Genomic DNA, 12,534 nt, shown 5'->3' with positions numbered 1-12,534 from the left:
GCATGTCCAACTGGGAGGGGACCCCCGGGGTAGACCCAGAACTCTTTGGAGGGACTACATGTCCAATTTGGCCTATGAACGCATTGGGATCCCCCAGGGGAAGCTGGAGGGTGTTGCTGGGGAGAGGGACGTCTGGAGTGCCCTACTTAGCTTGCCGCCACCATGACCCGACCCTAGAAAAGTGGCTGATGATATGATATGAGACGAGATGAACATGCAAGACACAACTGATTTACACAACCCAAAGCAATTTTTTTCCTGTTCAAAAACAGAAAGTCATCTGTTAAAGTCAGAATTGTCGACGGGTAACTGAAAGGCCAATATGGTTTGGTATTTAGAGGTTTTAGTTAAGGGTCAAGGAACAAGTGTAGCACACTGTCTGCATTACGGCGGTGATAGAACTCTGTGTCTGTGCGTGCACGCGCGTGTGTGCACGTGTGTGTGTGCATGAATTTTTCTGGCGTGCAGCAGGAATAATGCGTGCTGTTAGAATTGTACCGTTTCCTCATAGGAATGTGCTTCGTTGATAACTTCTGGTAAAGAGGGAAGGAGACCGCTTACTCAATCAATCTCTCTCGCTGTGTCTCTGTCGCCTCCTTGTTCTCTCCTGCCCGCTCTCTTCTCTATCACTCTTTGTCAGCTCTTTGTCATTGGTTGCGGTGAGAGAAGACTACATAGCTGTCTATCAATGTAATCTGTCTCTCTCTCTCTCTCTCTCTCGCTCTCTCTCTGCATAAACTATATGGATTACTGTCATTCAAAATTAATTGCTCTTTCCTTCCCTCATCTGACATGTCTCATCTCTTCTTTTTTTTTACAGTTTTCTCTCCATTTACTATTCTTTGAGTCTTTCTGTCTCAGTATCAGTATCCTACATCTTTCTCTCTCTCTCTCCCTCGCTCTCTCTCTCTCTCTCTCTGTCTCTCTAATTCTTGTAATGCAGAGGCTTTTACTTTCTCTTTGCTTCACAGCAGTTGGTAGAACGTCTCACTCCTTTATATCATTTATGCCAAATGATGTAAATGATGTCTCTTGTGCTTTATACATGCAATACCTCTCTCTATTCCGTCACTCTTCAGCTCAGCCTTTCTCCTCACCTCCTTCTGCTTTCCCCTCCCCTCCTCCTTTTGTCTCTCTCTTGGATCTCTTCCTCTCTGTCCCCCACATCCTCTCCCTTTTTTTGTTTCCATTTCTCTTAATTTCTCGTTCTGTCTACTCTCTCTTCCCCTCTCCAGTTTCCACCCACCCCTCCATCTTTTGATGTTTTCCTTTCGTTACTAACCCGCTGTGCGTTCTCTGTTCGTCCTCCCTTCTTCCCACCCCAACGAGGGGAGTTGTTATTCCAAAGGTAGACATATCTATGACTAACAGCCCAGTTCGGGAATTTCCATAATGCAGTGCTTCCTCCGGATGTTCATTGTAATTGGATTTCTTTTATGCCATGCGAGATTGAGTGCTTTGATTTCTTTGCGGTGCTATATAAAAGAAAGTGGGAGCATAAGACAAAGAGGGAGAAAGCCAAAAGTATGTGTTCAGCTTAATAAGAACACCTTCTAGGACCAGCCGACCACCAATCACCATATGAAAACGTATTAATGTCAACCCGAACGTGCACGCCAGATCATGTACATGCACACACACCGTACAAAACAAACCCACAAACAAGCTCACGCCCACCAATCTGTTTTGTTTGCTTTTCTGAGCTTGTTGACTACTGCATTTCTGAGGATTTTATGCCATTTTGCCGCGACCTTCTTCATTTGACTATATTTGACTACTGTAACTACTGACAGACTGGCGGCCTGTCCAGGGTGTTCCCCCGCCTTCCGCCCAAGGACTGCTGGGATAGGCTCCAGCACCCCGCAACCCTGATTAGGATAAGTGGCTTGGAAAATGGATGGATGGATGGATGTAGCTACTGTAGTTCTTCTGAATGAGAATTATTGTGGGGATAAACCAGGTGGATATACCTTACTTTTTTTTTGGGGGGGGGGGGTTCCACCTTTATCTCCCCAATTGTATCCAGCCAATCACCCCTCTCTTCCGAGCCTTCCCGGTCGCTGCTCCACCCCCGCTGCCGATCCAGGGAGGGCTGCAGACTGCCACATGCCTCCTTCGATACATGTGGAGTCGTCAGCTGCTTCTTTTCACCTGACAGTGAGGAGTTCTGCCAGGGGTACGTAGCACGTGGGAGGATCACACTATTCCCCCCAGTTCCCCCTCCCCCCTGAACAGGCGCCCCGACCGACCAGAGGAGGTGCTATTGCAGTGACCAGGACATACACCCACATCCAGCTTCCCACATGCAGACACGGCCAATTGTGTCTGTAGGGACGCCCGACCAAGCCGGAGGTAACACGGGTATTCGAACCGGCAATACCCGTGTTGGTAGGCAACGAAATAAACCACTACACTACCCAGACGCATGGATTTACCTTCCTATGAAATACCAAATAAAGAGGACAACTTGATCATACTTCTAATGCCATCCTGGTTTTGATGCTGTGACGCTTTGGCTGTAACTTGATCAACTTTTTAATCATATCTCTCTTGGTGATGACTCGGTAACCGTCCCTCTCCTACTAATAAACAGCATGATTTTAGCAACTTTCAATTCTCTGCCCCATCTTGTATTGTGTTACAGGATGTATGGGTACACCAAGGATTTGCAACAAGAACAAAGCAAATGCGACCCATGCAACTCATGAATCAAACTTTTAATCCATTTCCAGATCAGGTAAACCACCAGTGGCATGGCGTGGGGACACTTTTTCAAGGAAGCCAAATGAGACAAGACCTCTAATCTATGTCTCTTTTTTGGGGGGGAGGAGGGGGGGGGTCTTAATTGACAGGAGTATGTCACTGCTTTAACAGCCAATGTAATGTAACCCAGTGGGCTATTAGAGCACCCAGTATCATTTTACACAAAATTGTATCATACGAGATGCAGGACTTGCACACGGTAGTGATCTGCCTTCTTGCTGTACAAAATATAGGCTACACAATATTGTCCAGTTACTTAGATGCACCGTACTGATTGACCTAATGACCTAAAAGACTAACAACCAAGTACCAAGAGCCTGTTTCAGAAAGCAGGTTTAACAAACTCTGGGTTTAAACCTGATCTGATCTGAGTTCGTTCAGTCATCTCCATGTTCACCGTGAGTTGAGCGCATGCGTGACAACTATAAAAAGCCATCTTCAATGGAGTGCCTATACTACGATTCACCATGGCAACTGGCTAAAAGAAAAGGTCTTCCTATTTCACCCCGCTGGAGTTACAAATATTAATGAATGCGTATGTGGAATACGAGTATATATTTAAGGGAAAAAAGTAATACAGGAGCAGCAGCAAAAGAGCATGAGCTGGTGTGGCAGAAAATTGCTGACTGAGTCAATGCGTCAGTATTAATAAAAAAAAAAGAAGATAAGTTTGAGTTATAAATGCAATACATCTGTCCTAAATGTTCCACTTATTCAACCTTTTTACTATGTACCACAATACTGTGTATGTGTGTGTGTGTGTGCACGTGTTTAATATTTATGCAGGTACAACCCAATAGGCACAAAACATACTTGGCAGCAACTGAAGATGAAATATAAAAATATAGCTCAAACAGGTAAGTTATAATTTCATTACAAGCAATTGTGATGTTGTTTAGCCTACCCTACCTTATTAAACAGCGTTCAGTGGCTACATTCACCATGTGATATCTGTAACTAGTTAGTGAAATTTTCTAAGCAAAAAAAAAGCACATTTTTCAGCCATCTCAACACTGCCAGTATTTTAATAGTCTATTTGAAAGCAGCACCTAAATGCCTTTATACATACAAGTCTCCAAATTTGTGCTTACTGGATATGTTCAAATTTGACCTCCATTATAGCTGAGGCCTGAAAAACAGGTGGGGGTCCACCACCACCACTCACAGAGGCTGAAGACATGGCCCACAGTGAAACCAATAGGTGACCTATTGCTGAAGGCATCTCTGGAGGATGCTCATCTGACCCAACCACCCCCCAGGACACAAGGGCCTACATAAGAGGTTAGTTATTCAGATTAGTGATGTATGTATGTACATTCGTCCTTTTCCAAGTGTTAGCTCAGTGAAACCCACCCATCTATCTTAGACACAACTTAGCACACTGATTTTCTTGTAGCGGTAAAATTCTTTGTAACAAACTTCCTGTGGGACAATAAAGACTGTCTGTCTAAATGAGTGCTGTTACTTCTTCAGATTCTTAGTTGTCCTTCAGACATCATAATCTATTTTAAGTTGACACGGAGTTATATATTTGAAAAATTGTGATGCACACTGTTGTAAAAACAAAATTCAAATTAGGTGGGGCACTTTCCTGGGTAAAGTTATAATTTAACTTAATCTTAATCTTCTTTATCTTCTACCAGTTATTGATGGTGCAATCCATCTGCTGTAACAGACCTCCATGCAGTTGTAAGTACTCTTAAAACCCCACAGATTTTTCATAATGGGTTAGAGTAGAACACAAGAACTTGTTAATTTTCATTACAGGAGGATGATGAAGACACCTTTTCAGCTGCCACAGAGAGGGAAGATACAGATCGGCCTATTGAGATTTACACCTTAAAAATTACATCTGACAGTTGATGATAGTGTTGCACCATAATAAAACTTGCACCGTGTTTTTCTCTTACAGAGCAATGCTGGAACTCACAATGAGGAAGATGGTCCATCCACCTCCACAGCACAACTTACCTCAGTAAGATATTGTTCAGCACGGCCCCATGACTTAACAATGAAACTAAGTAGTCCTGGCGTTGTGAAATTCAATGTCATTTTTTGTGTTCCTATTGTTCCCCGTGAAACAGCTGTGCAAGGTGCACAGCTGTGCAAGGTGCACTTAGAAGACAAATTGAAAAATCTAATTTAGAAATGGACCACATAAGGCTGCAGATGCAAAAGACAAAAATAGAAATACAACTGCTGGAACATCAGTTAAAGGTGGGTGAGATGCCCACAGGTGGATGATTTTACTTGTATGAACAACATGAAAAAATGTTAACTACTGTACTGGATTTGTACCTGCAGGAAATAAATAAGACTTCATAAAAAGAAAGGCATGTTGTCTTTATTTGACACTGGGGAGGTGATGGGTGAATCAGAAATGATGGTCGCATATTGTGTCTCTGACTGCTCTTCCAACTCATCTGTCAATGGGGGGGGGGGTCAGGATTGTTATCATTCACTGGTTTGAGTTGGACATTGTTCTCCACTAATTGTGTCAATGTTGTGAAAAACATTGGCTCGTGTCCTGCAGTAAGCCAAGTTATAATCTTGCTGTGGGCTGGGCTCAGGGTAAGGGATCAGCAAATAGAGCTGGCACGGGTACCCTCTGTGCCCGAGCAGGTAACCATCGAGCTGTCCTGTGATAATACAAGGAAATAGTTTAAATTTCCAGTTGCAGTAGGAGGAAACAAAATATTGATTATAATAGGATATAGCTATCTGCCTATCTACCTATATATTTATATATATTTATTTATTTATAAACCATAGGCAAATCTAGCACTCAGTGTACACTCACGAAAAATTCCCAAGTCATGCACAGACCTAGGGCACTTTCCTTCCACATTGCTGATAATATGGGCCATGTCACGTATGATCTTCACAGTACAGAACAGTAATTAGCTGCAGTAGCTGTATTGTGAACTATCTTTCATTTGGAATGCTAAAGGCTACTATATTTAGGCCTACCTGCACATTAAAGCTATGGTAACACTTCCTATTCACATAACCTCCATTTACTGAAGGAGATGTGGGAGGAATACGAGTGCCATCTAAGCAGCCAGTCACACCTGGAAACCCTGAAATATATCAAATTAACTGGTCATGCTAAATAAATTAATTATTGCTTAGACTGATACCTGCAGTTCTGTGTAATTCTTTGATGAGTCTTGTAGGTCTGTGACTTGGGAACACCACCAAAGTGTACAGTAAATGTTTTAGTGCAAAAGTCACATTTTTGACAGCCCAATAAGATTGTCTTGGAAATATTCTCAGCGTGACTGATGTTATATTGAAAGTGAAGCATGAAGAATTTGCTCCGAACTGAGAGCATGTCCACCATGTATCATATGACCAATATGAGGGCTGAGAATATTGCTCAAATAAATGATCAATTGTGCAGAAAAACGGTAATGTTTAAACAGGTAATCATCAAGGAATGATAAAATATACAAGCGGGGTGTGATCACCCTCTCCTGGCAGAGATTTCTGCGGAGTATTTGTGTTCAATATCAACTGGCTCTTCAAGAAAAGGACATGCCATGTCTGACACTTCCTTTAGTCTGCAGGCTTTCAGCTAAAGAGGAGAAACTCAGGGTTAGTTGAAGAAAACCTGGCAGCAAGCGGGTTAGCTTCACAGAGTATGTTGCCATAGTAACTGACTCAGAGTTGGCTTTGTGAAACTGAAAACGCAGCGTTTCCTTCAACCCCGAGTCAACCAACTCTTTTGAGTTTTCACTAAACCCGCTTTCTGAAACAGGGCCCAGACCTGCAAAGGTTATAAACAATCACCATCTCATCTAAACAGATAGACCGGGTGGCACGGTGGCGCAGTGGTTAGCACTGTCGCCTCACAGCAAGAAGGTCCTGGGTTCGAACCACGGGGTTGTCCAACCTTGGGGTCATCCCAGGTCGTCCTCTGTGTGGAGTTTGCATGTTCTCCCCGTGTCTGTGGTGGGTTTCCTCCGAGTGCTCAGGTTTACCCCACCATCAAAAAGACATGCATGTTAGGGTTAATACTCCTTTCTGTGCCCCTAACTGAGGCACGGCAAGACGAACTGCGTTGGTCCCTGGGTGCTGCATGGCGGCTGCCTACTGCTCCTAGCTACACAGCTAGGATGGGTTAAATGTGGAGCATAATTTCCCTACGGGGATTAATAAAGTATATCAAAATCAAATAAAAAAAAATTAGAAGGTAACCTGGCCCTATGGATGCCGTCCATGGTGCTTATTTTCTGTGTTCAAACAGCTGCAATAAAACAACTACTTCAGTGGACTGACTAACACATGCAGCTAAAGCCAGTCAAGTGAGGCACAATACATCTAAGCAATATAAGTTATAACCACATCAACAACTGCACACAGCTACACCAGCAATTCCTTCAACAATAAAGCCACAGAGGGAGAAAGGGGTGTGCATTACACTGACCCTATTTGAAGAGAATGGCCATTCTCCTGTCTTGTCAAAAAGAAGACACGGCCAACAAAATAGCTGCTGGAGTTTAGCGCTACCAGCTAGCTAGTTCATGCAGGCATAGTTTATTTTCTTTGAAAGTCCAAATCCCTCCTTTCCTCTCTGTACGCAGCTCTAGTTTTGGGGTTGGCCTGCCATCAGTCTTCATTTTAAATTGCTGTTGCAGTGGTAGTTTGGTAAAGTTGTTTTTTTACTAAAAAAAATAACAAATTTCTGCCCTCCATAACTGTACGCTACTACTTGCTAATGGTGATAATCAATACCAAAAAAAGATAGCTAATGGTTAATGTTCCTGTTTATTTCATTTCAGTGATGTTGATAGCACAGTATGGTTTGATAGGTGTGAGGCCAAACGGCTGTTAAGCCTTCAATTTTTTTTCCCCAAGGGAAGCCAACTCCGGCCTGGCCTCCCCACAGATTTAACATGACTACATCTACAGTAGGAGTGCAGTACAGTGTTTCACCACACACACTGGCCGACATTCAACACATGTTAACATTTAGAGGTAGGCTGTATCACTCACTGTAACATACTCGACGAGTAATGGGGAAGAGATGGCAGCTACAGCACAGAAGAATTACAGAAAGTGTTGAAGTGTTTTTATTAAAATGACAACTACAGGCTGGTAGAACAAGGGAAGCCAGGCTTCCCTTGGCCTCTGTGAGAAATCGCCACTGTAAACCACAACTGTTGGTCACCTTTCAACCTCGCTCTCTTTGTGTGTGTGTGTGTGTGTGTGTGTGTGTGTGTGTGTGTGTGTGTGTGTGTGTGTGTGTGTGTGTGTGTGTGTGTGTGTGTGTGTGTGTGTTGTTTTTTTCCCTTCTAGGAAGTGCAGGTACTCCTGTGGTTTTTAATGAGAATGGAGATGCTCCGGGAAGATATGACATCTTTCAGTACCAAATCACCAATAAATCTACTGCCGAATACAGAGTCATCGGCACCTGGACCAACAAACTATACCTGAGCGTTAGTATTTTCAATCTCTCTCTCTCTCTCTCTCTCTCTCTCTCTCTCTCTCTCTCTCTCTCTCTCTCTCTCTCTCTCTCTCTCTCTCTCTCTCTCTCTCTCTCTCTCTCTCTCTCTCTCTCTCTCTCTCTCTCTCTCTCTCTCTCTCTCTCTCACACACACACACACACACACACACACACACACACACACGCCCCCGATGAGCAGGCATAGGCAGTTAGCATATTCAGATCTTTTAAATCACCCAAATGTATTTGAAGTCCTCACAATGAATATTAAAGAAAAAGCAGACATTTCAAAAAGTTATCACGGGAATCAAAGAAACTAGACTCCCCACCCCTCCCCAAAAATAATAAGCCATTATATATTATTAGCCATTATTAAATTAGTGATAAAATTATATTTCACATATGGTTTTAATGACAGAGTCTGCATTCATGAATAGGAAGCTGCATCTTGGGCCTATTAAACAAATTGATCTGCTTGTGTGTTTATACCTGTGTGTGTGTGTGTGTGTGTGTGTGTGCATACAGACAGGGTGTTGTGATGCGTCTAGTGCAGCAGCGTGTAGTTGGAGGGAAGGTGCATGTGTTCTTCCAACCCGCTTGTGTCCCTCCTGCCCTTAGCTTGCTGCCGCTGGCTAGCCTTTGCGGCGAATAGGGAAGCATCCTAACGTGTAAGCCTTCCCTTGCCAGTACATAGCCTCTCCTTCACCAAGACTCCTGCCAGGCCTCCACGTGGCCACACATGGTAACTGGGGTCTTGCGGCCCCAGGCTAACTTGGCAGGGGATCTCGGAGCAGCAGTGGGCCCCAGAGATATGGTGTGCAGGCCCACCCTGGTGGACATGCCCTGGCACCTATCAGCCACTGCCCCGCTGCCTTGTGGGTGAGTCTGGGAAGACATAAGGCTAAGGGAGCTTACCCCAACAGAAAAGCAAGCTGTGGCAGCACGCTTCGAGGTGGTTTCCGAAAAACTGGATTTCCGGCAGCCCCCTGCAGTTGTGTGGAGGTGCCGGTCGTCTAGGGACCCCCTTTGCCATCGGAACCATCTCCTCTACAATCAAGTCATGTGGCGTTGGGAGAAGTGCACCCCCCATGCCACTTTAAAAACCATCTCTGGGCAGGTATCTTCTGCTATCTGAGTCCCCGACCTCACAAAGTCTGGCGGCGATGGAGTATCCAATGACGGGAGCAGGTCTGAATGAGCTGGGAGCTCTTAGTTGGAACTCTGCACGCCAGCGGCACAGGGCAACGGTCGTTAGCAGCTGGGATTGAGTGGCAGCTGTTTCCGGCAGACCCCTGTGCGTCTGAGCAGTCCTATTTAGGGACCGCACTGCTCACCCCTTTCGGGGAATGGCCTAGAAAAGGTGGCCCAAAAATTGCCCACTCAACACTGCGCCTGGGCAGGAAACCGCACCTGCCGGGCCATTCCACTATGCGGTCGAAAAACAAACATTATACAACTAAGATTTGCAGCATGGAACATAAGAACACTCCTGGACGTCAGCCATGGTACGGACAGACCTCAACACAGAACAGCACTTATTGCCAGCGAGCTGAAGCGCTATTGTGTGGATGTGGCGGCACTCAGTGAGACCAGGCTCCTTGAAGAGGGCTCGCTCAACGAAGTAGGAGAGGGCTATACCTTCTTTTGGAAAGGATACCCCCTAGGAGGTCAACACATCCATGGAGTTGGTTTTGCAATTAAGAACAGTCTCTTACCCAAACTCGAAGAAACACCAGTGGGCATTAATGAGCGGCTTATGACTCTCCGTATACCCCTTGCAAAATGTCAATACATCACCTTGATAAGTGCCTACGCTCCAACTTTGCCATCTCATGATGAAGAGAAAGATCGCTTCTACCAGGCACTCGATGATATACTCATCAACATCCCAAGGAGCGACAAAGTCATTTTGCTTGGTGATTTTAATGCCCGAGTTGGGAAGAATATGCAAAATTGGAATGGAGTGATTGGTGCCCACGGCATTGGAAAAGTCAACCCCAATGGCATAAGACTTCTTAGTCTGTGCTCGGAACATGACCTCACCATCACAAACACCATTTTCCAACAAAAGAACAAATACAAGGCATCCTGGATGCATCCCAGATCCAAACACTGGCACCTGCTTGATTATGCTATCGTGAGGCGGGTTGATCTTAAAGACGTGCTCCTTACAAGAGCTATGCGAGGAGCAGACTGCTGGACAGACCACCGTATGATCCTGACAAAAGTCAGAGTACATGTCCAACCCTTGAGATGCCAATCTGGGCCAAAAAAGAAACCACTCTACTGCGCCAGACTGTCCAACAGCGACACCCGAAACACCTTCCGTCATTCTCTAGCCGACAACTTAGTTGACGTTGAACAGCTGATCAACTCAGAGTCTGGGATGGATGAAAAGTGGACCTCTCTGAGCACCACCCTCTTTGACAATGCAGCTCAATCCATTGGCTTCAAAACCAAGAAACATCAGGACTGGTTTGATGACAATGCCGGAACGATCTCCACCCTCCTGGACAACATGCATAAGGCACACAGAGCCACCCTCAGCAACCCACTATCCCAACCTCTCAAGAAAAAATGGCCAGACCTCCGCTCTGAGGCCCAAGCAACTCTGCGGAAACTGCAAAATGAGTGGTGGATTTTGAAAGCCAACGAAATCCAGGCTCATGCAGACAGGAACGACATGCATGGTTTCTATGATGCAGTTAAGGCCATCTATGGCCCCAGAAACTGCTCCCTGACACCCGTTAGGTCTGCTGATGGAACAACTCTCATCAAGGATCAGGCCCTGTTAGTGGAGCGGTGGGCCGAGCATTTTAACACCCTGCTCAACCAGCCCACCCCAGTGGACTCAACTGTACTGGCAGAACTCCCTGAACAGCCCACCTTGAAAGACCTAGACCTCCCACCATCTTTTAAAGAAATCCTACATGCAGTCAAGACCCTGAAAAACAACAAAACCCCTGGACCTGATAATATTTCAGCTGAAACCCTCAAGGAAGGACGCTACCTCTGTACGAGGACACTGTATCTCTATATCCTTGAGGTGTGGAGTCGCGAGTGTGTCCCCCAACAGTGGAAAGATGCCAACATTGTGGCCATTTATAAAAACAAAGGAGACAAATCCATCTGCTCCAACAGTAGGGGTATTTCACTGCTGGCCATTGCAGGAAAGGTTCTAGCCAAGATCATGCTCCGCAGACTAACACTCGCAGTAGCCGAACAGGTCATACCAGAGTCACAATGCAGCTTCCGAAAGGATAGAGGGACCATTGACATGATCTTTGTGACACGCCAGCTCCAGGAGAAATGCAGAGAACAGCACAAGGATCTATACATAGCATTCATAGACCTCTCAAAGGCATTTGATACAGTTAACCGGGCCCTGCTGTGGCAAGTCCTGAAGAAATTTGGATGTCCACCCAAGTTTCTTACCATTCTTGGACAGTTTCACTCAGGAATGATGGCCCGAGTGGTAGTGGGGAACCGCAGTTCTGAGCCCTTTGGTGTGCAGACTGGAGTCAGACAAGGCTGTGTGCTAGCCCCAGTCCTGTTCAATATCTTCTTAGTCTCTGTTACAACACTGTTATGAAGGAGGCTGGAGAAGCAGGCTGGAGTTACCATTGACTTCAGGCTCGATGGAAACTTATTCAAAATCAGGAGGTTTCAGGCAACCACCAAGTTGACCTCTGAGACCATTATTGAGCTACAGTATGCCGACGATTGTGCCCTGGTAGCTCACACACCAGAAGCCCTACAAAACACTCTGTCGGCAGTTGTAACTGCATACAGGAGAATGGGACTGATTATTAACACCCAAAAGACAGATGTAATCTGTCAGTTGACTGCCGGCTTCCCAAACCACCCAACAACCTTCACAGCAGAAGGGCAACAACTGGCCACTGTTCCTGCCTTCAAATATCTGGGAAGTATGCTATCCGACACCTGCAAAATAGACGATGAGATTCAGCACCACCTCAAACAAACCTCAACATCTTTTGGCCGTCTAAGGAGAAGGGTTTTCCAAAACAGCAACCTCAATCTCCACACCAAAGTGCTTGTTTACAGAGCAGTGTGCATCTCCAGGCATGGACCATCTACAGCCACTATCTCAGAAGCCTGGAGGCCTTCCATGTAAAATGTCTCCAGAGGATCCTCGGCATTACTTGGGAGGACAGAGTGCCAAACACAGAGGTGTTGGAGCGGGCAGGCAGCTGCAGCGTGGAGTCTACCCTAAAACACCATCAACTCAGGTGGCTTGGGCATGTTATTCGCATACCCAGCGAACGACTCCCACGAAAAGTCCTCTACGGCCAACTACG

At 45.4% G+C, this 12,534-nt stretch overlaps 1 protein-coding gene across 1 annotated transcript in view; it reads left to right on the top strand.

The window, feature by feature from the left end:
- Positions 1–12,534, top strand: part of grm8a (glutamate receptor, metabotropic 8a) — a 497,387-nt gene that overhangs the window by 413,057 nt on the left and 71,796 nt on the right. The window contains exon 7 of the mRNA XM_056275654.1: positions 8,065–8,204. Within this exon, the coding sequence (XP_056131629.1) occupies positions 8,065–8,204 (140 nt within the window). The remainder of the gene's footprint in view (positions 1–8,064; positions 8,205–12,534) is intronic.

The sequence above is a fragment of the Lampris incognitus genome, chromosome 3 (genome assembly GCF_029633865.1).
Source record: "Lampris incognitus isolate fLamInc1 chromosome 3, fLamInc1.hap2, whole genome shotgun sequence".
NCBI lineage: Eukaryota > Metazoa > Chordata > Actinopteri > Lampriformes > Lampridae > Lampris > Lampris incognitus.
The sequence above is the reverse complement of the archived record's forward strand: the minus strand, read 5'-3'. Positions and strand labels throughout refer to the sequence as shown.